At 47.7% G+C, this 26,746-nt stretch overlaps 1 protein-coding gene across 1 annotated transcript in view; it reads left to right on the top strand.

The window, feature by feature from the left end:
* The window catches only part of Sh3rf3 (SH3 domain containing ring finger 3), a 255,973-nt gene that overhangs the window by 208,998 nt on the left and 20,229 nt on the right, over positions 1-26,746 (top strand). The window contains exons 6-8 of the mRNA XM_050138107.1: positions 5,600-5,770; positions 9,171-9,427; positions 22,418-22,737. Of these exons, the coding sequence (XP_049994064.1) occupies positions 5,600-5,770; positions 9,171-9,427; positions 22,418-22,737 (748 nt within the window). The remainder of the gene's footprint in view (positions 1-5,599; positions 5,771-9,170; positions 9,428-22,417; positions 22,738-26,746) is intronic.

Raw genomic sequence — 26,746 nt, 5'->3', positions numbered from 1 at the left:
GCTTGTCCATTCTGAGCTCTGCCTTGGGACTCCAGGCGTGGGAGTTAGCGCTGATGTTCAGCCTCTAACGATTGGCCAGCTTCAGTCAGGAGCGACTTGTCCTTGACTAACTGCTCCTAAGAGGCACCATTTCTAACTGGCACAAAGGCCACACACAGGCTATGGGGTAGTAGTGTAGTTGCCTTTTTCAGTGTTGGCCTTTGTGCGTTTGGAGAGGTCATCACCTGAACGTGGTGGTGCCCAGCTGATTGGGAGGTGGCAGGAGACTGCCTTCGGCACTTGCTGAAGGCCCGTGTCGTGCTTCTGCTTCTAAAGCCTTCTGAAGCGAGTGTAAAATGACTAAGGACCACGCCATCCACAAGTACACCTGTGTATTCCCAGTTCCATGCCAGCCTCTGGGCACATGGGCATTACGAGGGACATCCACCCACACAGACCAGGCAGGGCAGCTGGATAATGTAGGGGTGAAGGAGCAGTAAAAGGTGACATTGCTGTGGCTGTCACTAGGAATCCGGAAGTTAGCAGTACAGGGAGTGGGCTGCTTAGACTCCAGACTCTGATTGCTAGAACCGGTCTCTGCATACATGTCACTTGTGCGTATGGGTTCCACGCTTTCCAACTGATTGGTAAAGGAGACCAGAGCTTGGTGACATGCTGCCCAGTCAGTGTGCCACTCCGCATAAGTGCATGCCAGATACACATGCCCCGAACACAGGGAAGCCCCCAGCATCTGCCTTTGTCACCCCTCTGAGGGTCTGAGGGTGACCCAGAGAGGGAAGGGAAGGGAAGAGACTATTTCTGACAATTTTTTTTTTATGGTGAAGTTTTGCTCGCCCAGCACTGATCACCTATAGGTTAAATGTGGAAAACTGAAACTCTTGGTAGGGGTCTCATGAAGCAAAGCAAATTTCAAAGAAGGATGGCAAGGCCAAGGGCTGGAGAGGCAACTCAGAGGCTAAGCAGGTACTGCCCTTGCTCCAAGCACCCACGATGAGTGGCTCATAACTGCCAGTAACTCCAGCACCGGGGACTCTAGAGACCTCTAGTGTCTGCCAACATAGTACATGTACACATGTACACACACACACACACAATTTAAAGGTAAATCTTTTAAAAGATTAAAAGGCAAATCTCATCAGCACCCTGCTGCAATCCAAATGGCACTCCCCTACAGGGCGAGCCTTGTAGACGTACACTCAGAGCTGGCAGGTGGTATCCCCGACTCCAGAGCTAGACCTACCCCATGCCATGCTCACCCAGGCTTGAGGCTCTCATGGTGTCTGGCCCCACCCTTGGGCCATGCTAAGCATCTAAATCACAGGCCTGTCATTGACTTCAAACATACAAAATCAGTGGTAGAGTCTCGGACTTTTCCGGCCTTTGCTTCCCCAGCTGTGAAACCTCGGGGCGCACGTGGAGCCCGGTACACAGTAGATACTACTTGCCCTCTTCCCTTGCCCTGTCTCGCCAGTGCCCCCGGTGAAGCCATATTTCTGCAGGGCTGACACCTGACTGATAAGGTCCCAAAGAAAGTCAAAGCCGGGGGCTGTGCTATGAGAAGCGAGGCAGGCAGGGCTTCGGGTCGGCAGCACCCGGAAAGGACGTGACTCTCCTGCTGGGTGTCAGTCAGCACCTCAGCGCTGTCCGTACCACTGAGCATGTAATGCATATGTTTCCTTGGGCATCCCACTCCTAAGAAGTAACTTGCCCCTGTGTGCAGAGGCTTAACACAGCATGAAATACAAATCTATATTTCTGAAACCTAACTCATGCGTCTCTCAGCAGCTTCTGTACTGAAGGAAGTGAAGGGGCAGGCATTAGGCTGGGTCTCTGTTCCATGGTGGTGCCTGCAGGCTCAGTGCCAGGACAGCGGATGTGCAGCCATGTTCATCCTTTAGTTCCCCACTTCCCTGCCCTATTATCTCATTAGGAACCACATCTGTGTGTTAGGGAAACATGGGATGTGGGAAGAGGCCTTCTCTGATTTTAAAAGTCTTAAAGATGACTTGAAGCTACTGAGAAACAGTCCTCATTTTCAGTGTTTTAGGAAAAGAGAGGAGAGAGAGAGAGAGAGAGAGAGAGAGAGAGAGAGAGAGAGAGAGAGAGAGAGAACCACTCCCTTCATGTGCTGGGGAGTAATTGCAAAGACCTTGTCCCATTAAATCACATAAGGGACCCTAAAATACAGAGTAAAAGATAATCTCAAAAAGGAAATGGCCTTCCACTATTCAACAGCTGCTCCTCTGCAGCCCTTCAGGGGTTGGTGGCCCATTTATCCCGGCATTGCACACTTTGTAACGCAGTGACATCCCAGATGTGATAAGAAATGTTGTCTGCATCCCTCTCACCACACTCAGATGGGAAGTGTCGAGGCTAGTGAACTCCTGTCCCCTTGAATGGCCCCTTACTCAGCAGGTGAATGGCCAGAGAGAGCTGTATCCTGCTGCAGGAAGCACACTGTGGTCTGATGATGTGGGATTCCCCCTCTGCATGCTGTGAATATCATTGGTTAATAAAGGAACTGCTTTGGGCCTATAGCAGAGCTATAGGGGAAAACAGAGCTAGGTGAGGAACACTAAACTGAATGCTGGGAGAAAGGAGGCAGAGTCAGAGAGAAACCATGGAGCCCACCAGAGACAGATGGTGGAACTTTAGTCGGTAAGCCACAGCCACGTGGTGACACACAGATTAATAGAAATGGGTTAAATTAATATGCAAACCAGGGCTCCTGTTTTGCTTTAACAAGTATTTGTTGAGAATGCACCAAATGCCAGGTAGGGAAGAGAAGCAACTGAACCATGGGTTAAAACTCTTTGTCCTGTTGGAACACAGGGTGTGCTGGGTAGGGGATGAATGTTGTAGGTAGATGGTGGTAAAAGCGTCCTGAGGCAGGAGCCTGTGTGATTTTTTTCTGGACTGCAGGAACACTGTCCCCCTGAGCAAGGTTTGCTGTGAGGACAGGTCCCTGAACTTGTACTCATGAGGCGAGCATAACCTAATGTCAGCAGCAGCTGCATCCTGCTAGGGGAGTTCTCCTGCCAAGAGAACACAGCTGCTTTGATTCCGGCATACCACATAGGAATTCTGTGAGGAGGCCGGGAGAGAAGTAAGGGGAAGAAAAAAATTGAAACCTCGAGACCTTCATTCAGGCAGTTGCCCAGTCTGAGAGTCTCTGAGGAGGGAATGAGCCACACGGGAACCTGCTGAGAGACCTGGCAGCCGTGCCTCGGGGTGGGGATGGGGGTTGGGATGCTTTCTCAGACATGTTTGTGTCCAGTGACCTGAGGTCACACTTGCACACACAGCACGGGGGTCCCAGGACTCCATGCTTTATGCAGGGGTATTCCAAAGACAGCTGCAGTCAGATATTTGGCCCGGGTGTAGCCCTGAGTTAACCCCCACACACAGTTCTCTGGCAGAGAAGAGGTTATGGGGTCACAATTTCACTCCTGTACCCACCGAGCTACACAGCACCAGAGACGAACAGAAATAGGTCGTTGAGCCTTTCTTAATGGGGAAGCAAAGCCTGGGCCCTGCCCTGCTACAGGCAGTAGGTGAGCCCCGGGCTCCCTCCGCTCCCACCCAGGGCATATGTTAACCTGGTGGGTTTGGCTGTCTAGAGACCCGCACTACTCCAGGGAGCTGTCAGTCACCGATCTTAGCATTCTGCTGTGGCCCACGTCACAGACTGATCTGACGTCATAAAGGGACTGAAGGGGACAGCTTAGCCAGGATTGGCACTTCACATCTACCTCATGGGTTGTCTTACCCAGTCCTCCCACCTCTGGTCCTGTTCTGTCTCTCAGCACCTGTTACCCGGAAACTACTGTCTCCCCTATGGCGCACATACGGCATATCTAGGACTTGACGAGTGTCTTCCTTAGGTTTACTAGCATGGTGATTAAACACCGTGACTGAAAGCGACTTGGGGAGGAAAGGGTTGATTTCATTCACAGTTCATCATCAAAAGGAGTAAGGGCAGGAGCCTCGAGGCAGGAGCTGATGCAAAGTCCGTGGAGGAGTGATGCTTACTGGCTTGCTCTCAAGGGCTTGCTCAGCCTGCTTTCCTATGGAACCCAGGACCAGGAGCCCATGGGTGGTACCACCCACAATCAGTCACTAATTTAAAAAATGCCCTACAGCCAGATAATATATAGAGGCACTTTTTTTTCAATTGAGGTTCCCTCCTTTCAGATAACTCTAGTTTGTGTGAAGTCAACATAAAACCAGCCAGCATGGTGTCCAAACAGTCTTCATGTGTCTAACTTGTTAGTAATATTTTCTCTCTGGCTGTTCCCTGATGTACTTATCTGTCACAGGCATGGGTGGACACAGGGATCTACATGTCCCTGGGAAGAGGGTCGTCTCCTGATGGCTGCCTGCCTTCAGAAGCCCAGGGTGCTCCCAAACATCGCTGTTCCTGGCTTTCATCCTAGGGACAGAAGCGTATTAACAGAGGCCACTGAGCCCCACTGAATAGAAGAACTAGAAAGGCCTACAGAAGATGGGGGGACCTTTGGCCTCTGTGGGACTCTTTATTCTAGGCTCCTCCTCAGGGCCTCCTCCATCCTGACATGAATTCTAGTCAACTGCTGTGTTTCTGCTTCCCCTTCCTCTAAAGGCCCTTTGCAGAGTCAGGAAGATGCCATTGGGATCTAGCCAGCCCCAGATCCTGTACTATAGGATCTTCTAGGAACGTGCAGTCCCAGGACAGACCCATCATGCCCCTGAGCCCGCAGCTTGGGGCACAGTTCTTGAGACAGCTCGTCTGTCCTCCGCTATGGAACTGAGGTGCCCATCCGCTTTCATGGCTGGATCCTGCAAGCAAGGATCCGATGCAGGTTCCTCTAACAGTCAAGTCCAGCTGCTCCCTAGAGTCCAGAAGGAGGGAGCCCTTCTGCCAGGTTATTCCATGCTAAGTGCTGCATTTCTAAGACATGCACACATCCTCAGTGTGTCGCACAAAGGGCTGACGTCTCTTCGGTCTTATCTGCAAATGAGGCTTGTAAGTAAAGGAGACGCGGAATAATTAGTAGCAGCGCAAATGTTGCTAGAACGTGTGGAGAAGCCGCCCTTTCTGAAAGAGCGCTTAGAGAGTTCTTGACCAGCGCAGGCTGACTAGAGCAACCTGGCAGGAAAACCAGGCCTAGCTAGTTTACTCGTCTATCCCTAAGGCTCATCTTGCTCGGATGCCAGACTGCAAAAAGCATAGAGAAAAGGGGAAAACATGGTGAGCTACAGAGACCAGGCCCAGGATTCAGGAATCCTGGAAACTGAGCATCACTCTGCCTCATTGAGCTTCTCCTTGTCTTTGACACAAAATAACAAGCCCCCCACTTCACCCACATACCACCTGGCTATTCAGTGGGTCAGGGTAGTGCTGTGCCCGGCAGGTCCACAAGCACGAGGAACACACCCGCTTTCCTCCACCTCAAGGGCTGTGATAGGATCGAGTGAGGTAAAGGGTAGGTGACCTCTGTGAATCCTAGTGCCCTGCAGAGATCAGCTACTCTTTAGATGGGGTTCATCGTCCTGTGCCTCCTCTGTCATCCAGTGTGCCCCTCAGACATGTCCACTGACCCTTGTTCTCTGTCCACAGGTACCTGGCTCTCTATGCATACAAACCCCAGAAGAATGACGAGCTGGAGTTACGTAAGGGGGAGATGTATCGTGTGCTTGAGAAGTGCCAGGATGGCTGGTTCAAGGGGGCTTCACTGAAAACCGGGGTCTCCGGGGTGTTCCCGGGGAACTACGTGACACCCGTCTCCAGGTGAGAGCCTGGCAACCTGATCAAGGGCCTGCATTGCCCTAATGCTGTGGAAACCCTGGAGGCCATACTGTAGGCTGGTCCCTGGTTACATCCAGTCCAGAGGCAGTGGGGACATTTGAGTTCCATTAAGGAGGAACTGTCAAGCTTGGTTTGCTAGGCTTTCTCAGTGAACACTGGCTACCCAGGGGATAAGTCTGGGAGCAGGAGCTGGAGTGAGCAACAGCAGCTGAGTTGGGGGCTGGGATGGGAAGATCAGAGAACCAGATCTTCAGGGTACATGCTTGTAAAACAGGCCAGTGTGTGTGCATCTTTATGCGATGCACATAGGATGTTATCAAGAATGCATGCGCATATACGTACTCATGTATGTGTGTGTATGCAATGAGTACAGGCCATGTCTGTGCTTATAGTAGAGTTATGCTATATGTATAAGCATGACAATGTGTGCCTCACATTGGTATGTACACCCACATGTGCACAACATGTGCATGTATGTAGAGTTTGATATGTATATAGTATACACATGTGAGTATATCTAATGTGTCTCTGCATGTATGTGCATGATATAGGTATACTACACAAGTGCATATAGGTAGTACAGGCATAGCATATATGGATGCATTTGTACCATGTGAGTATAGCATATGTACACATGTATGATATATGTACATCACATATACATTTGTAGTATGAGCACAGTGTGTATCTCTATATGTAAAACACAATCAAATAAAGAAAGTGATCAGTATCTTAAAGTAACCATTGTTAATGGCTGATAGCATTATGGGTATTTATTAAATCCCTTCCTTGCGCTATCTAGCATTTTTTATGAATCACAGTTACATTACTTTTGAAATAAGGAAAGCCAATTGTTAAAATTCACTGAAGAGGAGGCCCAGAGTTATCAGAAGTTTCTGTTGTTATGAGGTTCGCTGATTGGCTGTTAGAGTGTCACTCACCGCAGCCCCTTCAAACCGCCTGTGTCAACAACAGCAGTGTCAACAACAGCAGACATAAAAGTAAACTGTTTTAAGTATCTTTGGAAGATGCTGAAAAAAAAAATGCCATTCTTACGCCTGCCTATCCAAATGGCTTCAGAACGTGTCACAAGCCACCTTTTTGGGCTGCCTAGCATGACAGGTTTGTATGAAATGTTAGACAGGAAGAACAGAGATAAGGAAGAATCACAGAGACACAGGATAGTAACAGGAGGGCCACTCAGTGAATGCTGAATTTCCAAGTTCTGAGTCCTGAGTTCGCCCATGTTTAATTTTCTATACACTTTTATACCCCAATACAAAAGGGGGGAAGAAGGCAAAAGACTGCATTAATATGATTCAAAGGATAACCAAAACAATTACTTGTTTCAATACTTGAGACATCAAGCCATTAATTCCTGAGTAAAGCTCTCTGATGTCTGGGGCAGTGAACCCACCCTAGACCAAGTATCCTGCAGGCAGCCGCTCCCTAAGTCAAACCTCCTATTTCTAAAGAAGGAACAGAAGCATGCTTGAATTCTCAGTGTGGAACGGATCTATCTCTATGGGCCACTTTAATGTCCAAAACACCAAGTAACCACACCCTAGGTCAGGGTATCTTGTTTATAGCCACACCTGCTGTCAACACCTTTGAAAGCACAAAAACTAAGCTCAAACTCTCTGACCTCCAGACACGGTGGAATAGGCTCACATTTCTTGGGTCTCCACGAGAAAGTACCCAGAAGGACACAAATATCGCTGGTGTTGTATCTTAGGTTGCATGGGTAGGCTTTTCAACTGGGCCCACCACTCACCACAATGTAGAAGGGCTGCCTTTGGTCTCATGTGGAGAAGCAGAAGGCTGTCCTCCCCTGCTCTGCCTCAAGACTGACACCATCTCTTATACTCACTGTGCATTGGAAAACTGCCAAAACCACGCAGCAGAAACCAGTGACAGAGGGACAGCCTCTGTGTGCAGAACCTAGGTCGCCAAAGTAGTCTGAGCCTGGCAGGTACACACTAGAGCTGCTTTATAGCTGTCGCCTACAGAGGACATCGCAGGTGGCTCTTTCTTGTTGCTTGTTTGGGGCGTATTTATTTATTTGCTTGCTTGCTTGTTTTACAAAAGAAAGGAAAGTCTGGCCTCGTGTGCTAGGGTACTTGTATGAACAGTAAGGAAATATGCTGGAACACACCTGGCCAGACCGCTGCTACCGAGAGGGAAGGGGACTCAGCTGCCATAGGAGGAACACTGCGGTCCATTGCCTTCAGCCTTCTTAACATGGCTTTGCAAGTACAAGGCCCATACTTTGAAGAGTATGGTTTGTAAAGATCGAGCATGGGGCCGGGCGGTGGTGGCGCACGCCTTTAATCCCAGCACTCGGGAGGCAGAGGCAGGCGGATCTCTCTGAGTTCTAGGCCAGCCTGGTCTAGAAGAGCTAGTTCCAGGACAGGAACCAAAAAGCTACAGAGAAACCCTGTCTCGAAAAAAGCTCGAGCATGGGTTTGTAACCGTGGTTAAAATGGATGATGGAGACTGACCCACTGGCAGGGCCACTCATTCATTCACGAGAGGCAAATTTCAGAATACCTCTATGGACGGGGAAGGAGCGCAGTGGCGGTAACCCTTAGCGGTGGCCCCCTTTCCGGAAGGCCCTGCTTCTTTCCCATCGCTGCTACACAGACACTCCTCTGAGCTCTACAGGGCTCTTCCCTTTGGAAGTCCCCACCCAGGGCGTCGGGAGCTGAGAGTACACCTGGCCCAGGACACGTCGGTGTTGGGCAGAACCACTCTTCTCTGGAGCGTCATGCCTCCATTCTGCTCCCACCATGCCTTTCTCCTGGCACGTTTTAATCCCCCTTAACCACAACCCGCGGCAGCCCATGGGCCCTAACACCATCCCCAGAGCCAAGGCAAAATGCCTGTGTAGAGAGAGTTAAAAGCCGTTTCCAAAGCGGCTGCTCATCTCATGGCGAGTGCGTTCATCTGGGAGTTTGGGTTGAGAGTGTCTCTCAGGTATAAGCTGCAAGTTCCCTGTTGTTTTCAGGGGGTAATGGTGTTGCTCCTATGCCCATGTTCGGTGGCTGGCAGAAATAAGATGGAGGCGTGTCTAGGAGAAGCCACCATCATGTCCCATCCTGCTCCAAAAGTATTTGGCTTGTGAGACATGAGAGAGTCCACCATCTTTCACATAGCTCTTGGTTAGTAAAAACCAAGCACAACCAAGACTACCCTTGCTCAGCTCGACCTCTGGGCATCCTTTAACTAAAGCATTGGCTTGATATTGTCTTAGGACTTCCGCGGACCACGCGACGTTGCCCTACCTCTCAGAGCCTATATAGGTCAGAAATGGTTTTGCCATGGCACATGACCTAAATTTACCTGAACCCACTCACCTTCTTGGTTCTGCTTATTTCCCCAGGATTCCTGGAGGAGGTACTGGATCACCCTGGAATAATATGCTCGGAGGGTCCCCATTGGCCAAGGGGATGGCAACCATTATGCACCCTGGAGGTGGCAGTCTGAGCAGCCCAGCCACCGCCACCAGGCCTGCTCTGCCTCTCACCACCCTGCAGGACCATATGCAGCACACAGCCACCTCCCTACCAACGGGTAGCTGCCTTCGGCACACGGTTCAACCAACAGCCAACCAAGCCGGGGGTACCACCATCCCAACAGGTATGAACACAAACTCCCAGGGATTCTCCCTGACAGGAATAAAATGGGGGGACCTGGGATGCAGAGCATGAGATATGTATTGGCAGAGGTCTCTCACAAGCCAGCATGTGGGGAGTCGGGTTTGCTTCCCATAACGTGGAATCTCTGATCTCCAGTACATGTGCCCACCTTCTGGTGCCCAGTTCTGGCAGCTGAAGGGGCACAGAGAATTTACAAATACTTGTGCATTGTCTTGTAGCATGCAAGAAGATGCCATGGGTGAGCAAGATTGGCAAAGTATCCCCCGATCCCTTTGCTGATGGCGTAACTAGAAGCTGCCCATGGATGATTTCACTATTGGGTGTGTTAAGGAAGGCAGTGTCTTCCAGGGGAGGCTGGATGAGGAGTGCTGGACAGAGAAGCCCTTTCCTAAAGCCTTTTGAGATTGGCATCGTAAACCTACAGGCTGATGAAACAGAGGGGCCAGCCAGTCTGCTCTGGGGTGGTATGAGATGAAAAAAAAAAAAAAAAAAAAAAAAACCTGGGTAGACCGTAAAGAGAGAAAGAAAAGAAACGACACCACTTGGAGCTTAGTACAGAGCTTGTAACAACGGTTGGAATAGCAACATGCTCTTGGGAGGCCACATCATGATGGCCCTGCAGAACCAGTGACATTGCCATTCCATAGTGACAATAACCCAAAGCAAGAGAGTGTAACCCAATGTTTTTCTACCCTTCTTTCCCCATCATCCAAGAAACCACCTCTTTTCCTCTAAATATAGATGAGGGGAAAGCGTGAGTTCTTTGAAGCTTAGATACAGCATTTTTAGATAATCTTTATAGACCAGGGTTCACTAGATGGGCTTCAGAAAGCAACTTCCCATAACTACTCCCACAAAGCCACACCTCCTCCTAATAGTACCACTCCCTTTGGGGACCATTTTTTTTCCAACCAATTATCAACCACAGTATTCATGTCTAAAAGAGGCAGAACTGGCACCAAGCAAGGCTTTCTAAGCACAACCCTGTTGGAAAGTCCCTCAGCCCACCTCCAGTGACCCAGAGAAACCTCTAACCACACGGCCTTCACAAATACCTGTGCTTGCTTATATTAGCCAAAATTCGAGCCTGTGCTTAGCCTTTGGCGACCTGAATGCACAGCTGTGGACACAAGTGCTCTTCGGCCATCTCACCTTCTCCCAGACACACCCCACCCCTCCTCTAACCCTCCAATCAGCCACACTTACACTAGTGTGTGCGGCACTACGCTGCTGTCCCATGGTACCTGTGAGTTAGAGATACAGCTGTTGGGTCTAGCTAATTCTTTTCAGCTGAGTTTCTAGGCTGATCAGCAGCATTCCAAGATGCTGAACTCGAAAATGCTGAACTAGAGGGTGCTACCATTCTCCTGGTTACAAATATCTCAACCATCGATTCAGCCCAGCCAGCCTGCCATACAAGTGCATCTAAGCTGAGCGGCCCTGTTGGCACAGCAGTCGTGGCTTATCTGCACCAAGTGGCCAGAATAATGGCCTTTCCACACCAAGCCTCACTAGAAGCTTTTCCAATTCAAAAAGAAAATGAAGCCCTGCCAGTCGTTACTCCTGCATGCAGTGACAAGCGGTATCAAAAGAAATTGGTTTGGCTCAGGGCGGCACAGCATTGTGCACAGTCCATCACCATAGCAACCACGGTGGTGTGACAAGCATTCTCTTCCATCGGTTTCATTTTACATGGGAGGAGAGTGAGACATGGGATGGCTAAGTGGCTCCCCCGGTGCTCTAACCTAGTGCTTGTCCCCGTGCCATTGTGCTGTTGTCGCGGCCAGGTTGAAGAATGGCTCCTACCGGGGCACGCCAGTCCATTACGTGCCACTGGGTTCCCATAGTGTTTCCTACTCGGTTCTGCATTTAGAGAGAGAAAAACACTGTTGACGGCACAAGTAATGGATTGTTCACTGCAGTAATTGCCCGTTTCAGCAGCTCCTGTCCCGAGTTGGGAGGCGTTTCAACAATGTTCTCATCCAGAGCCCAAGGCAGGCAGTTTGACAAAGGTTTAATTGCATTGGCCATAGCATTCGATATGACTGCACCTCCCTTACGACACTTACTGTACCTCCCCGTTGCAAGGCAGCGAATCCCCTGCATGGAGCCTATGTTCTTTACGCCCTTGCGTTAGCACTTTACAGGGGGGAGAGCCCCATACAGACAGATGTTCATCAAGAGCAAAATTCTGTTTGCGGAAAGCAAAAAACAAGAATCATCACCCAAGAAAGGACTAAGTGTAGACTCAGGGCTCCACAGGATTGGAGGAAGACAGAGGAGACCACACAGACCCTATCACTCTCCCAGTTAGAGGAGAGGGCGGGGCACAGGTTCTTCCAGTAGTTGGAAAGCGCTATGGTGGAGGCAGGGGTGAGATATTAAGGAAGCACAGAGAGACCATTCATTCATTCAAACCTAGAGGAAAGGAGAGGGGTGGGGAACGTTCAGGCAAAATTTTCAAGAGATCATTATTCCTTGGCCCTTTAATGGCAGGTAGGTGCTGTGTAGGCAGAAAGGGCGGGAAGTGTGTTCAGCAGGCGGACTAGCCAGGGTACAGACAATAGAGGGGGCATCTAGACAGAGAGAAAGCAGGCAAAGAGCCCCAGAGCAGGCAGAGGCCTGGGGCATTTGGAAAGCGAGGAAGGTTCATGCGGAAGAACCAAGAAGGGCTGTAGTGGGCAGACAGGCAGGCAGACAGAGGTCACGAGGGTGTTTTCAGGCGGCCTCAAGGAGTCCAGGTTCTCATCTGAAGGGAAGGACATTAAAGGGTTTTGGAGAGCAGATGCAGACTGAAGTAATAAGGATTGGATTTACCCTCTCTCCCCAAGCTACTGAACGACAGACAGACATATATGGCAGCAGGTGACACCGGTGGCACAGGGCATGGCAGGACTGGAGGACTGGAGAAGAGAGAGCTGCACAAGGAAAGCCCTGTCTGCTGCTGGGAAGTAGGGTATGCACACTGAACACATCACCCGACGCCAAGGAGAGAAGGGGGGAAAGGGTTGGCACGAACGGCACCCAGAATATGTACATATCGGAAATAGTGCCCGAGTGTCTGCTTTCCCGGGCAGACGCATTTGCAAAACCAATGAGCTTGGCCTCTGTGGGAACTGAGCACAGCTCCGGTTTAATACCCAGGAAAAACAAGGATCAAAAGGCTCAGACAGCTTCCAGTTCATTTAAACACATGACAAGACAAAACTCAGGGATATTTATTGGTATACAGAAATACCTTACTCTTTAAAAACATAGACGTCAACATATTGACTATGCAAAAAAAAAAAAAATCCCTAGCTGTATAAACAGGCCGGAGGATACAGCCCCAAACCAGCCAATTGGTAATCAACCAGGTACTTAAAAATTGGGAATTTGAAGACATTGAAACAGAGCTACATTCTATACATTCATAAATGATGTCAAAGAGAATAAAATTAAACTCCCAGAATAAAAACAGTGCAATGGAATAATAGAGGGCTAAACCAAAAATATTAATGAATTGAAGGTGTCGCTATAGAAACTACAAAAAAGAGGAAGAGATAAAAGAGATTTTTAAATGCTGCAAAGAAATCAACCAAGTGTAGTGGAAGCCCACAGAGAGGGAGAGAATCATTTCCAGCAATGCATCTGATAAAGGGTTCATGCCCCATAATATACAAAACACAAAGAGCCAAGAGAACAGATGACCCAGTTAAAAAACGGGCCATGGATCTGACCAGAGAATTCTCAAAAGAATAAATAAAACTGGCTAAGCTATACCTTAGACGTGTTCAGCAGACATAGCAATTAGGGAAATGCAAATAAAAACTACTTTGAGATTTCATCTTGCTCCAGTCGGAATAGCCAAGATCAAGGAAACAACCAATGACAAGTGCTTGAGAGGATGCGGGAAGGAGAGGTGCTCGCTCACCATCTGTGGGATGGAACACTAGTCGAGGCACTCTGGAAATGGGTGTGAAGAGTTCTCAAGAAGCTAAAAGCAAATCTCCCATAGGACCTAGCCATACCACTCTTTGGCATGGGCCCAGAGGACTCAACATCCTACTTCACAGACACTTGCTCAGCCATCGGCATTGCTGTTCTTCTCACAAGAGCCAGGAAATGGAAAGAGCCCGAATGTCCTTCAGCTGGTGCATGGAGAAAGAAAGTGCAGTACACGTATACGATGGAATTCTAGAAAGTGAAATCATGAGATCTGTAGGTGAATGGAAGGTACTAGAAAATATTATGTTGGATGAGGTAACCCAGCCCTAGAAAGATAAACACTGCATATTCGCCCTCATCTGGGGTCCGTGGTTCAAAATCCTTAGACGTGAGGTGAGTCTGTCACCTGGAGGGCCATGGTGAGACGAGGGACACTAGAGAAAGTGCTATGGAAGGGGAAGTGGGAAAACAGCGGTGGCGTGCTCCCTGCGAATAAGGGAGGGAGGAGGAATAAATTACAAGAAGAATGTTTGGAAAAGCTATAGGGAAACAGAATTTTATAAACCTACTTCAAAATACATATATAATATAAATAGATAGAGATATACATACACATGTGTGTATATATTTTTCTGTGTGTTACATATTAAATGAAGGTCTGCCACTTGAAGTGATAATGAACAATAGACTAACAAAATTCCCAGGGTCGGGTATGGCAAACCTCCCTTGAAGTTGCTGGTCAGAAAACATCTCTAAGAGCTGTCAGTCAGAAGAGATCAAGAAACTCCTCAAACTGCATAAGCAATTGCTGTTGCCCTTGGTTGCCTCACAGAACTTGACGATAAGACCCTGTTGCTAAAGCCACCACACACAGCAGACGCGGGACTCAGAGGATCCGACCTCGAGCTGACCGGGAAGCCTCATCCCTGAGGACTAGCTCTCGTAGTATGTAAACGTGTTGTGTGCACTGTGGAGAGAGAAGGGCAATCCGTGGTCTTTCCTCACTATAAATCCTATGAACCGTCACAAGAAGATGTCCCCACTGATGACAGTGCCGCTCGTAGCTCGGGAGTAACCAGCAGCCATCCCATTGGATTTAGGCTTGCTCAGTAGAAGGGAATCCATGCCTGGTACTGTAAACCAGTAGCTAATGAGGTCTTGGGTCTTACAGGAACCTATACCGCCACTTTCCTAAGACAGTGTAAATGTCTTACTCAATCAACGTACTTATCTTTCCCCCACATGTAAGCGTAGCTCTCACCCACCATCAGAGAAGCTTCCATTTGTGGCAGATGGAAACCATTACAGATATCTGCAACTAGTCAAAATATAGAGAGTAAGTGACTTGGGGAGCCTGATCCCAATTATGACATCTGGGACACAGTCCCTATACTTAAAGCTCAGAGAACATTGTTGAAGAGGGAGTGGAAGGGTCCTTCTAGCCAGACGACCAGGATAGCTGCTGCTGGGCAGTGTCTTGTCTATATGACAGGGAGGCTGCAGCTGTGTGAGCTCAGCAATATGACTGCCCACACAGACAGGCACAGCGACAGCACTGGTTGACAGGGACCCAACCCTAGAGGGAGAGCGACAGGCGATTAATGGCTGCTAAGAGGGAGATCTCCAGGGATAAGGACCCTGATAGGTTAGCTGACTCTAACTGGTCAGCCGCTAGATTCAGTGCTCTCTCTCTCTCTCTCTCTCTCTCTCTCTCTCTTAATTAAAGAAGCAGTGATGGATGTGAGAGGGGGACATTGAGTTAGAAAAGGGACAGGGTGGGGTGGAAATGATGTAAATACAGTACTTACCTGTGAAATTCTCCAAAACATTAAAATCATAAAAGTTAACAGAGTGTCAGTGAACAGTGGGACCGCCTTAAATGACCCAGCATGTGTATAATTTGAGCCCTCGAAAGACAAACAGGAGCCCGGCGATGGTGGCGCACGCCTTTAATCCCAGCACTCGGGAGGCAGAGGCAGGCGGATCTCTGTGAGTTCGAGACCAGCCTAGTCTACAAGAGCTAGTTCCAGGACAGGCTCCAAAACCACAGAGAAACCCTGTCTCGAAAAACCAAAAAAAAAAAAAAAAAAAAAAAAAAAAAAAAAAAAAAAAAAAAAAAAAAAAAAAAAAAAAGAAAAGACAAACAGGCGGGATAGAAATGTAATTTGAAGGAATAAGGACCAAAGTTGCTCAAAGTTTGATGAAAATCATAAATTCATACCTTAAAGCAATTAGTGGGGTCTAAAACAGAAGAAGCTTTAAAAAAAACTGCAGCAAGGCAAATAATCATCAAATTGCTCAAAATCAGTGATAAATGAAATCTTAAAAGTAGCCAGAGAAATAGTGCAGTGGCCGCGATGAAACAGGAATGGAGCAGGCATCGAGTCAAGAGGCCAAGTGAGGAGGCCGTGGAGGACGGAAAGAAATGTGTATCAACCTCTGGTTTTATACCCAGAAAAAAGTGAAAAAAAGTAAATTGTCATTCAGACAGTGAAACCTACAGAAATGATCAGAAATGGAGCTGTACTGTTAGAATTGTTCAAAGTTCGCTTAAAGAAGTTGGAAGAGTAGAACTCCACATTGCAAATAATGAAAAGCACTAGAAATGGTAGTTACATAAATAAAAGTGTAAGGTCTTTTTCTTATTTAAATATCTAAAATACAACGGAGAGTTTAAACACAGTCAAGACAATACTGGCTATGGGATTTAAACTGACATAAAATCAAAATCTCTAATAATGTAAAGACAGAAGCAGGGTGGAAAGGGAAGTGCTGCGTCCTGCTGTCAGATCTTCTCTTGTGGAGGAAGAGCTGCACAGTGGCCCTAGAGGGCCGCGGGGACAGAAAGATGCAAGCAGCCATTCCCCACAGAAGCAGAACATTACAGTAAAGGAGACAAACCATGTGGCAGACGCGCGCGCGCGCAGTTGGTCCCAAAGAAAGAATGCGGAAGGAAATAGAGAAAACATAGGTAAAAGAGGATAGCTGTAGTACAGCGGTAGGCTTAAGTTTAGTCATACAGACCATGACATTAGAAGTCTGGTCTAAATAGACCCATAGAGAGCTGGGGTTGCATTCCTGGATTTTATTAAAAGCAAGCAAGCAAAGCAATACCACCTTGTGCTATGAACAAGAGACACATCTTCCTTTTTTTTTTTTTTTTTTTCCGAGACAGGGTTTCTCTGTGGCTTTGGAGCCTGTCCTGGAACTAGCTCTGTAGACCAGGCTGGTCTCGAACTCACAGAGATCCGCCTGCCTCTGCCTCCCGAGTGCTGGGATTAAAGGCGTGCGCCACCACCGCCCGGCACATCTTCCTATTTTAAAGTCACAGTCGGGATTAAGAGGAGAGGAGCGGAGCTACGTGTTCCTGCCTCTTGCAGCACGGACACTGCATGCCCGCACCTGTGCTTCTGCATCTCATTGGGGTGCAGTGCATGTCTGCACAGGTGCACATATGTAGATGCCTACTGCGTAGAGATGACAGTCTCACCGTAATTGCTTCTCTTCTCCTTATTTTATAGAAGAGAAAGTGGGGTTCCAAGGTGTCAGGTTACTCACCAGCAGTGAGATTCCCATCCCTCTGTCCATCCTGCCCATCCCCCTGTCACCTCTGTGTGAGGGCTAAGACAAAAGTACTGAGTCATCTCATTCAAACTCCAAGGAAGATGCATGACAGGCAGCTTAAATATTCTGCCCTGCTTCACCTTTCAGGATGGCCAGGAGAGAACCAAAGGCATTGATTTGGAAGTTATAAGTCAATTATAGCTCGTGGGACAATATGCAAATATAGATCCTGTCAGTAATGAGGATGGAATGTGCCAGGCTAATATTAATCAAAAGAAAATTGATCGACTAATGTCAGACAGGAGAATTTATAGCCACGAATCACTAGGGATAATAACGACGACATGATGGCAAAGACTGAGCTCGTTAAGACGGCATAACATTAGTTATGCCTCAGTATTAATGCACCAAATTACAAAGCTCCAAAGCTACACAAGCAACCACAGATAAAGCTGCTGACAGAACAGGGAAATCCACAGAAGTAAAATTGCAGTCTCTCTCAGAATTGTATCAATTATTGATAAAAGTATAGATCACCAGTATAACTCTAACCACTTAATTTAATTAGCATTTAGGGACTATTCTACCCATCATCATCAAAATATACATTATTTTCAAGTGCACGCATACCACTCCCATGTTAACTCATAGCTGGGCCTTGACCTGTAAAATCTCAGTATGTGTAAAGGGACTCGGTTACACAAATTACAACCCCGGCGACCGTGGAGTTGAATTGGAAGTCAGGATCACAAATAATTATTTGAAAACATAATATACCTCAAAATAATCAGTGGATCAAGGAAGAAATAAAAGGTAGAACATGTTTTGAGATGAATAAATAGAAACACAACATATCAAAATTTATAGGATACAGCCAATGCAATCTTTTTTTTTTTTTCTTTTTTCTTTGTTTCCAGCGTGGACTATCTGGTAGGAAACAAAGAAGCCTATCAAGTTAATAGGCTGTAGACTAAATGGAGTGATGGGCGGCAATGGGGTGGAAAGAAATCAGTAGAGCAAGACAGGGAAAGGGTAGTGAAATTGACTAAGCTAAAGGGGGTCCTTTGAAAAGGTCAATAATCAAATTAATAAACCTCCAGCCACCTTAACTAAGTAAAAAGGGGAAAATCTGAAAGTCAACATCTCTGGAAATAGCAAAGGTGGCATCATTTAGAGTCTGCCAGATAATAAATCTTACAGTAAAGTCTTCGTGTGAGTGAGTTCACACAGCAGATGAAATAGACATACTCAATAGACCTTAAAGACATTTATCATCAGACACAGTCGACAAGAAAGAGCTTGAATAGGCCTGTGTCTATAAAAGAAACTGAGTCTCTAGTTTTAAAACACCCACAAAGGAAGTTCTGGGGAGAAGTGACTTTCACTGGTAAATTATATAAAACAAAGGAGAAATTATAACATTTAAATTTAAATATACAACAATGGGGCAGTAATGAAACAACTGTCTGGACTTGCCTAGAAATTTGAAAAAAAAAAAAAAAGAGGGGGGTGAGGGAAATACTTCCTGTCCTTTTCCATAAAGCCCACATTACTTTAATTATAAAAAACTGTAAGACAATAAAATCACAGATCATATTTAATTGGGCAACAAATGAGAAGGGGGGAACTCCAGGTGGGGTTATCCCAGGAGTGCAAGGCTGGGTTGACATGAAACAACTTAGGTACTTCATCTTGGTAATGACCAAAATAATGTGACTATCTTAAAAACAAGAAAAGTGTCTCCAAGAACACAATATCGACTCCTTATTTAAGGAGCTCTAGAAAACGAGGAATGGCAGGGCACTTCTGCATGATGATACCCTCTGGGAGAACACACATATGAGAGACCGGACGCTTTCCCTAGACCAGAAGACAGCCCATTGCTTCTGTTCAGTTCTGCACTAGAAGCCCCTGCTGGGGCGGAGTGGGGAGGGAAGGTATGAAACTTCCTAGTTGTAGACATGTGGATCTTAGACATGGAAAGCCCTAAGGTGATGTGGGAGTGATTTCTTACTAATAAAGAAACTGCCTAGGCCCATTTGATAGGCCAACCCTTAGGTAGGCAGAGAAAACAGAACAGGATGCTGGGAGAAAGAAGCTGAGTCAGGGGTCGCCATGGTTCTCCCACTCCAGACAGACGCGGGTTAAGATCCTCCCTGGTAAGCCACCTCATGGGCTACACAGAATATTAGAAATGGGTTAGAACAATATGTAAGAGCTAGCCAATAAGAGGCTGGAACTAATGGGTCAGGCAGTGTTTAAAAGAATACAGTTTCCGTGTAATTATTTCGGGGCATAAGCTAGCCATGTGGGCGGCTGGGTGCCGGGGACGCAGCCCGCCGCTCCTATCACTACACTAAGGAACACACACGCACACACGTGCGCGCACACACACACACACCTACATCTTTAAAATGAATTCAGCATTGCAAGATACAAACTCAGTATACAAGAAGAGAAAAAGTTGTGTTTCTATATATGGCCCACCAGCCATAGCGGTTGACCCAACTAATAATGGATTAATAGATTTAAGGGACGAAATCAAATCTGGATTGAACATGCACAGATTTGGTTGTTTCTTGGTTAGTCTCTAAGATGATGTCAGCTGACCTTGGACCAGCCCATTCTCTCTGGCCACCACACTCTCTCCCTCCCTACTCTCATAACAGACTGTAAAAGAGCAGACGGTGCTTTCCTTAGGTGGATCATGAGCTATTCCAGACCCACCCATACTGTTCTGCCTTCTTCCTGCAGTGCTTGTTGGTGTGCTGGGGATGTTTTGTTGAGACAGGGTCTCACTGTGTAGCCCTGGTAGGCCTGGAACTCAGTACGTAGACCACGCTGGTCTCTGGCTCACAGAGCTCAGGCTACCGTGGCCTCCCAAATGCTGGCATCAAAGGCAGGTGCCACAGTGCCCCGTGTCCTGCAGCATCAGTGACCTCCTGACTAGAGGGCAGTTGGACACAGTACCTTCCCGTGAACTCCCTGCCGCTTCTCTCCAACCCTAAATTCCAAACACCAATGGCAGACCAGCAGTCCAAAGTTTAACTTGGCGAACAACTTGACTTACTGGACATACTTTAACATAGCATGGGGGAGGGGTTACTTACAGGGACATTAGTGACCCCATAGCAGTCACATCACAAAAAGCCCCCGCCCTGAGAATGATGAGTGAAGGACTCAGGAGTTCTGAATACTTGCAGCTGGCTGCACAGTCCATCTAAGAATCTCTCCCCCAGCCTACTCTGTTCATGTTACCTACAGGCTGGGCCTTGTGAGCCTTTTAAACTTCAGTTCCCTGAGACTTGGAGGTCTTGTTAATTCGTGAGTAAATAAAATAATACAAAAGGAAGCTTCCCTGCATCCCTCAAGGAGAGAAGGTTTCAATTCAGAAGAAACTGCTCCACAAAGAAGAGGCACAGAACTATCTGGAAGACCCAGAGAGGGCACGGGATCCCGAGACAACAGATGGGGATGATGAGGGAAATTAGCTCATAAAAGGTAGCCAAGAAATGAAGAAATCAGACAGAGAGAGTCATGCAGGGGTCAGGGGAGGGTCTTCCAAAGCAAGGAATAAAATCCACCAAAGAAGGGAAAGAAAAAGCAGGACCTGTGGGGGAGAGAAATGAAATATCTATCAGAAATAGCCAGATAAAAAAAGGCATCCCGTTTTAAATTTGAGAAAAGAAAACTTTTGGGTAGCACAAACTGTGGGGTGTATGTATTTCACACTGGCGTTCTACAAAGAGAAATGCCAAGATAACAGGACAGAGATGGACAGGTTGAAAGAACAGCCTCAGCTAGAGGTGGACTGGGGTTGTTCATGATGGGGATTTCGAGACAGAAGCATCAAAAGCACAGTCACAGAGAATATCCCAGGCCTGGATGAGTTCCAGGGTGATTCCAGGAACCAGGGACAGATCAGGGAGCTGAGTGGGAAGGACCAGTGTTAGTGAGACCATGGCATCATCAAAGTGCAAACCATAGACCAAAGACCAGAGCATGTGTTCTCTACCAGCTTCTTCTGCTGGCTTGCAACTTCAAAGACAATGTAGCTGCTTTGGCATTGCTAGCTAACAAGATCACTGGTGAGTCAGAATCTAGGCAGCCTGCGCAGTGAGCCATGCCTGTGTCATTGGACATTTTTTCCTTCTCTCATGATTAATTTCTGTGAAATGATTAGTGATGCTTCAACAGGGAGCTTTCTCTTCTCGAGTAATCACTCATTCATTAAAAACTATATTAAGTATCTTCTACATGCCTGGCACCATTCCACGGATGCGGAATGCATTATATTAGCGAACTGAACAGCCCTGGTCTTCAGCTCCCCAAAGCTGAGCTGACAGGGCAGTGGGAGACAAGGAACAATTCATATGTGACAAATGAATGAACTATATAGACTATTAAGTGGTGCTCAGGACCTATAGGAGGAGACAATTCAAAACTTCAGATGGTGGTCACACCACGCGTCTCCATTGACTGCCTGTGTCTTTCTAGAAGGCAGAGCAGCCCTAAAGATGAGTTTCTGGGGCCCTAGGGCAATGGCTTTGGTTGGCTGCTGTCACTTCTTCTCAAAGACTGAAAGGTTGGAGTAAAGGAAGGTTCCAGCAGTAGGCAAAGCATAGGAGCCCACGGTCCTCGCCAAGAGTCACAGGGTGATGAACGACCCCAGTGCCTTCATTGACCTGCACAAATACTTGGCCTTTCCCTCAAGATGTGAGGCGTATTGTCCGAGATGTCCAAATGCTAGGTTCCAACTAATCACTTTAAAGAAACCAGTACCTCAAGCCTTTTTCTATATTGCCTTGTATATACATGATCACCTTTAGCCTTAAGACACCATGGCAGACGTCAGGAAGGACCAGCTTATAGCCAAAGATCTGGACTAGAGTGTGGTGTGGGACAAGCCTCCCACAGCAGACACTGTTAAGATTGCTAAGATACTTTATATTCATGGCATATTTAGAACCTGAGGATATTGTTTGCATTGGATATTTGTCTCATATTTCTTAAGCCTGGAATAGTACAAATTTTGTTGGTAAAAATTAAGTACCATGTCAGGCGATGGCGGCACACACCTTTCATGCCAGGGCTTGGGAGGCAGAGGCAGGCGGATCTCTGTGAGTTCGAGGCCAGCCTGGTCTACAAGAGCTAGTTCCAGGACAGGTTCCAAAGCTACAGTTTAGAAACCATATCTTGAAAAACTTTTTTAAAAATTATATAAAAAGTATGATAAAATCATAAGAAAATACTAGATTAATATGGCCTGGCATGTCATGGGCACTTGGGATAAAGACTATCCTGAACCAGAGTAAAGAGTGTAATTTCAGGGTTGTTTGGCCTCAGTTTCTCCTCTGGCAATGGTAGGCAAGTCTGGAGCATTCAGAACCCTCAGAGGTCAAAGGTCAGCCTGAGAGGAGAGCGCCCTGCAATCACATAGCCAAGTGCACACTAACCTTTCAATTCTCCGTCTCTCCAGCTACCCATCCTTCAGCCCAGGCCCTGGATCGACCGACTGCCACCGTGTCGCCCCTGCGCACTCAGACTTCTCCATCCCGCCTGCCTGCCACCAGCCTCCGCCCCCGCTCCGTGGTGTCCCCACAGCATAGCCAGCAGCCCCCCACGCAGATGTGTTCCCGGCCAACCATTCCTTTTACATCAGCAGCATCGGCCATCACACCTCCCAACGTCAGTGCTGCCAACCTTGGCGGGGAGGTTGGAGGGACGCCCATCGCTGGCCTCTCCATACCCAGCCCCATCAACACAGGGTACAAGCCAGACGACAGGAAAAATGAGAAGGTAAGTGGGCCATCCTGGGCCAACCCTGAGCCCGGAGCTGGCTGGTTACTGGGTTCCTCTCACACAGTTACCAGTGATGCTTTGGACGATTGAGGCTTCAGGATGTTCACTGAAGCCCTTCTATTGTATACGCTGGGCCTCTGGCAGGGATAAAGGCCAAACCAAGAAGGCAGTTAGTTCATTAGAGCAGACGCGGGCAAGCCTCAAGGTTCTGCCAGGGCCAGCAATCCCGCGACAGTTTTTGTGTGAATCAGAAAATAGCATCTCCCTCATCCATACGCTGCGGTCCCTCCTATTAGAAGCTCATTGTAATATACCCATCTTGTCAGAACAAGGCTCTTCCTGCCATGTGCCAGGCTAAGACAGTGAAAGCTAAACAAATCTGTGGTATGAGCAGCACCCTGTCCCTTGGACATGTCGTCCGTGCGCAGTTTGCAACCTGTTCAGCCTTATGGGAAGGACTTGTTTCTTGAAAAAAAGAAAGCTGGGGGATAAAGGGAGGATGCCAACCTGCTAGTGGATAAGGAGGACATTTTCAGCTGTCTTCTTTTATGAAAGATTTGCGACGATGAGCTGGTCCTGGTGGCCAGCAGCTAGGCGGCGAGCAGTCCACTTTTATACATCAGTGCTCTCCAGCTGAAACTGAAGCCACAAAACTAATGAAGAATCTTCTAGTAGCTGTAGATTTAAGTAAAGTAAAATTGAAAGGTCGGATGCCGTATGATTGCATATGATCAAATGCACTATCCAGAGATATTCCAGCATGATTTAGCCTTGCTGCTGGGCTGGCTAAGGTTGTTTTCACAGTGTCTTCAGCAGTCGTCTTGATTTTCCCGTATTCTGTAGCTGGCTTTAGGATATTTCTGTATGAATTCAAACTCTGGGTTCTAGGGTGTTGGTCAGGTTTCCTAAGCACCCTATATGTCACACGTTTGAGGTGAAAGTCATCTTCACTGACCTTCAAAAGTGCCATTGACCCTCTGCTATGTGGGACCCATGTAGCCTAGCATCTGGCCTTACAGGATGGACCAGTGATACAGCCTTCTGTTCAAGGCCTTACTCAGAACCAGCGGAGTTGAGCCCAGCTGATAAAAAGATTAGAATAATACACCGGGGAGAGAATATGATACCTCCAGAATCAGTGGGGGCCTGGTAGGTGGTGTGCATAAAAAGACAGATACAGCAAATCATTTACTTTATATGGAAAGTCCTCGGAGGCTCATGAGTGCCATGTCCTTTCACAGCTTGGGTCCTGGAAGCCGACAATGGGTGACAGGAGAAAGAAATGACAGGTATCTGGTATAGTCCCCTAGGCTCATCTATTTGAATGCTTAGTCGCCAGGGAGTGGCACTATTTGGAAGGAGTAGGATTAGGAGGTGTGGCCTTGGAAGAGGTGTGTGTCTGTGTCACTGGTGACTCTGAGGTTTCAAAAGCCCAAGCCAGGCGCAGTGTCAGCTCTTCCTGTCTACAGACCAGGATGTACCTCTCAGCTACTGGTCCAATATCACATGTGCCATCGTGTTGTCCGACATGGACGAAGCCTCCAAAACTGCAAGCAAGCTCCTAATCAAATGCTTTCTTTCCTAAGCGTTGCCTTGGCCATGGGGCCCCTTCCCAGCAATAGAGCAGTGACTAAGACATAGGGACACAGAAAAGCAGGGATGGGGAGTTATGGAGAGCTCTCTCTGATGGAGAAGCCACAGAACCAGAAGTTCAGCATGTTTATTCTACAGTTGAACAGTCAAGGCGGAATTATTACATAAAACTGAACAAGGAAGCATAGCCATGCTTAGCTTTTTTATATGGTTGCTAGGGATCCAACTCAAGTTTCTCAGGTTTGCATGACAAACTAATCCATCTTCTCTACTTTTCATTTAAAAAAAGACAGTGTAAAATATCTTCGTGAATATACAGATTTTAGAGCCAGAGGAAAAGGATAAGCATGATTTGCGTATCTGTTTTAGAACTGATACATGAAACAGTGTCTCTGCTTTGCTCTGTCCCTTCGCTTCTTCTAACACAGACATCTTGTAGGACTAAGGGAAACATAACAAATTAAGGCACAAGGATCTGAAGTACCAGTGTCTTTCTCACGCAAACAAACCTCTCGCGCACTGTGGCTAGAATGGCCAGTCCCTTCCCCTTCTTCCAGGATGCAGCTCCCTCACCAGCTACCAACACCACTAGGGGCTATGGATGCAGGTGCAAAGGAGGATTTCCCTCAAGTAGGCGATGTTATAGCCCAGAAGTGATGCATATTTTACTGGCTCACACATTTCCCACAGTCTGTTGATCAAAGCTATGCTTGGCCCCACTGGATCCCAAAGGGACTGGGAAGTAGGTTTCCTGTCCCTGGAAAGCAGAAGGTACATGATTACCTGACAGAACAGCACAAGCAGAATTCACGGCAGGGTCTCCCGGTGGAGTTTCCTAATCCCCAAAGACTTCTCAGTTAACAGTGGACCCACCAGAAGTGTGTCATGTTCGAGGTATTTTCAGAGGGACGCCAGGGCCTAGGTCTGGTCTAGGAAGCCAACGTGCTGTTGCTAGGGAGAGAGGTCAACTTCAAGCCTCTTCTGGGACAAGCATAAAGACGGGTACTCAAAAGAGATTTTTTTTCCCCCAGACGATTCAGGTGACAGTTAATACATACGAGGGCAGCATCCTGTCTTAAAGACTCATCGTCACTAATCATGGTGTGTCCTCCAGTGTGGTCCTCAGACTTCACCCTTTTCCTTACTGTATCCCAGAAGAGGCACTGCCCTCCGTAAGTGTGGCTGCACTTTGCCCCTCCGTTCATCATTTATCCATCACATAGCACCTTCTTAGAGCAAGCCTAGCTCATACTCTAAGCCCAGAGCTGTACAAGCTGGTCTAGATAGGGCTGGCCCTGACCATGGATCCCAGAAGAGGACAGGCAGTTGGCTGAGATATGGAGCAATTCTGACGGTGCCAGGCGCCAGGTGTCGGGAAACACCGCGTGGAGACCTAGTGATGTCTAGGACAGCCAAGGGGGAGGACTTGATAGCTAATGAACAGCCCTTAGAGAACTCATCCTGTCGTCCTCTGCATGAAGAGCTTCCTAAACTCCCTCCCGTTCTCCTTTGCTAAGACAGCTCTACAGCCGGAGTTCGTGCCTCTGGTCCTCTGGGAGGCAGGAGCTGTGTGGATGATCCATCTGTTACTTGGACTTGGAAGGATGCCACATTCCCTCTGGTCCGTGCTGGTGACTCACAACTCAGCTTCAGAAGCGTGGGGACCCATGAGCATCTGGATTCTGACAGCTTGGCTTCTTTTAATTCCCATCCTTCGCTAATCGCTTTAATGTAATAATAACAACCACGTGTGACCCCACAGTGGTGACTTCTTCTTAAAGAGATATTAAGAACAGTTGCCAGTTAAGGATGGGTCAGACACAAAATGTCAGGAAAGGGCAATAGTTCGGGGTGCCTGACTAGGGTCCAGCGCCACTCACTCCGTGGTTGACATCAGGGCTGTACCACATGAGTCCTTTCTCATAGACACCTTGGTGGCCCTGCATTGAGTGTGCACTGTTTTTCCTGGAATCAGACTCCCTTGAGAAGCACACCGAGATAAGGAGAAAATTCACCTCATCCTTCAAAGCCAAAAAGCATGCCTGGCAATGCCTGGCATGCCGGGCACCAACAGTAAGTGCCAAGGGAAATAACAGCTTCGGTTTGTCACTGCTGCCTCAGGAATGCTGGCCCACGCACTGAGTCCGCTCTTTCCCCAGCTCGTACTAAATAAACCCACCTGCTGCTGCTGTTCTGCTTGGAACCAGGTTCCCTCTGTTTAAAAACACACAGGAGCTTGTCGCACCTGACTACATGCCAGTGTGTACATGTGTGGGGGGCGGTACGAACTGGATTCCGTGGGTTTATAATAATTAATGGGAGGGTATTAAATTGGGAGGGAGGGGTGATGGGGAAGTGACCTTGGGAGAACCGAAGAATCCAGGGGAGGCAGGAATAGTCAAGATCCATTGTC

This window comes from Alexandromys fortis, unplaced genomic scaffold (assembly GCF_014885135.2).
Source record: "Alexandromys fortis isolate MF-2015 unplaced genomic scaffold, M_Fortis_MF-2015_v1.1 scaffold_9, whole genome shotgun sequence".
Classification (NCBI taxonomy): Eukaryota; Metazoa; Chordata; class Mammalia; order Rodentia; family Cricetidae; genus Alexandromys; species Alexandromys fortis.
Note: the sequence above shows the minus strand (reverse complement) of the source record. Positions and strands in the feature narration are given on the sequence as shown.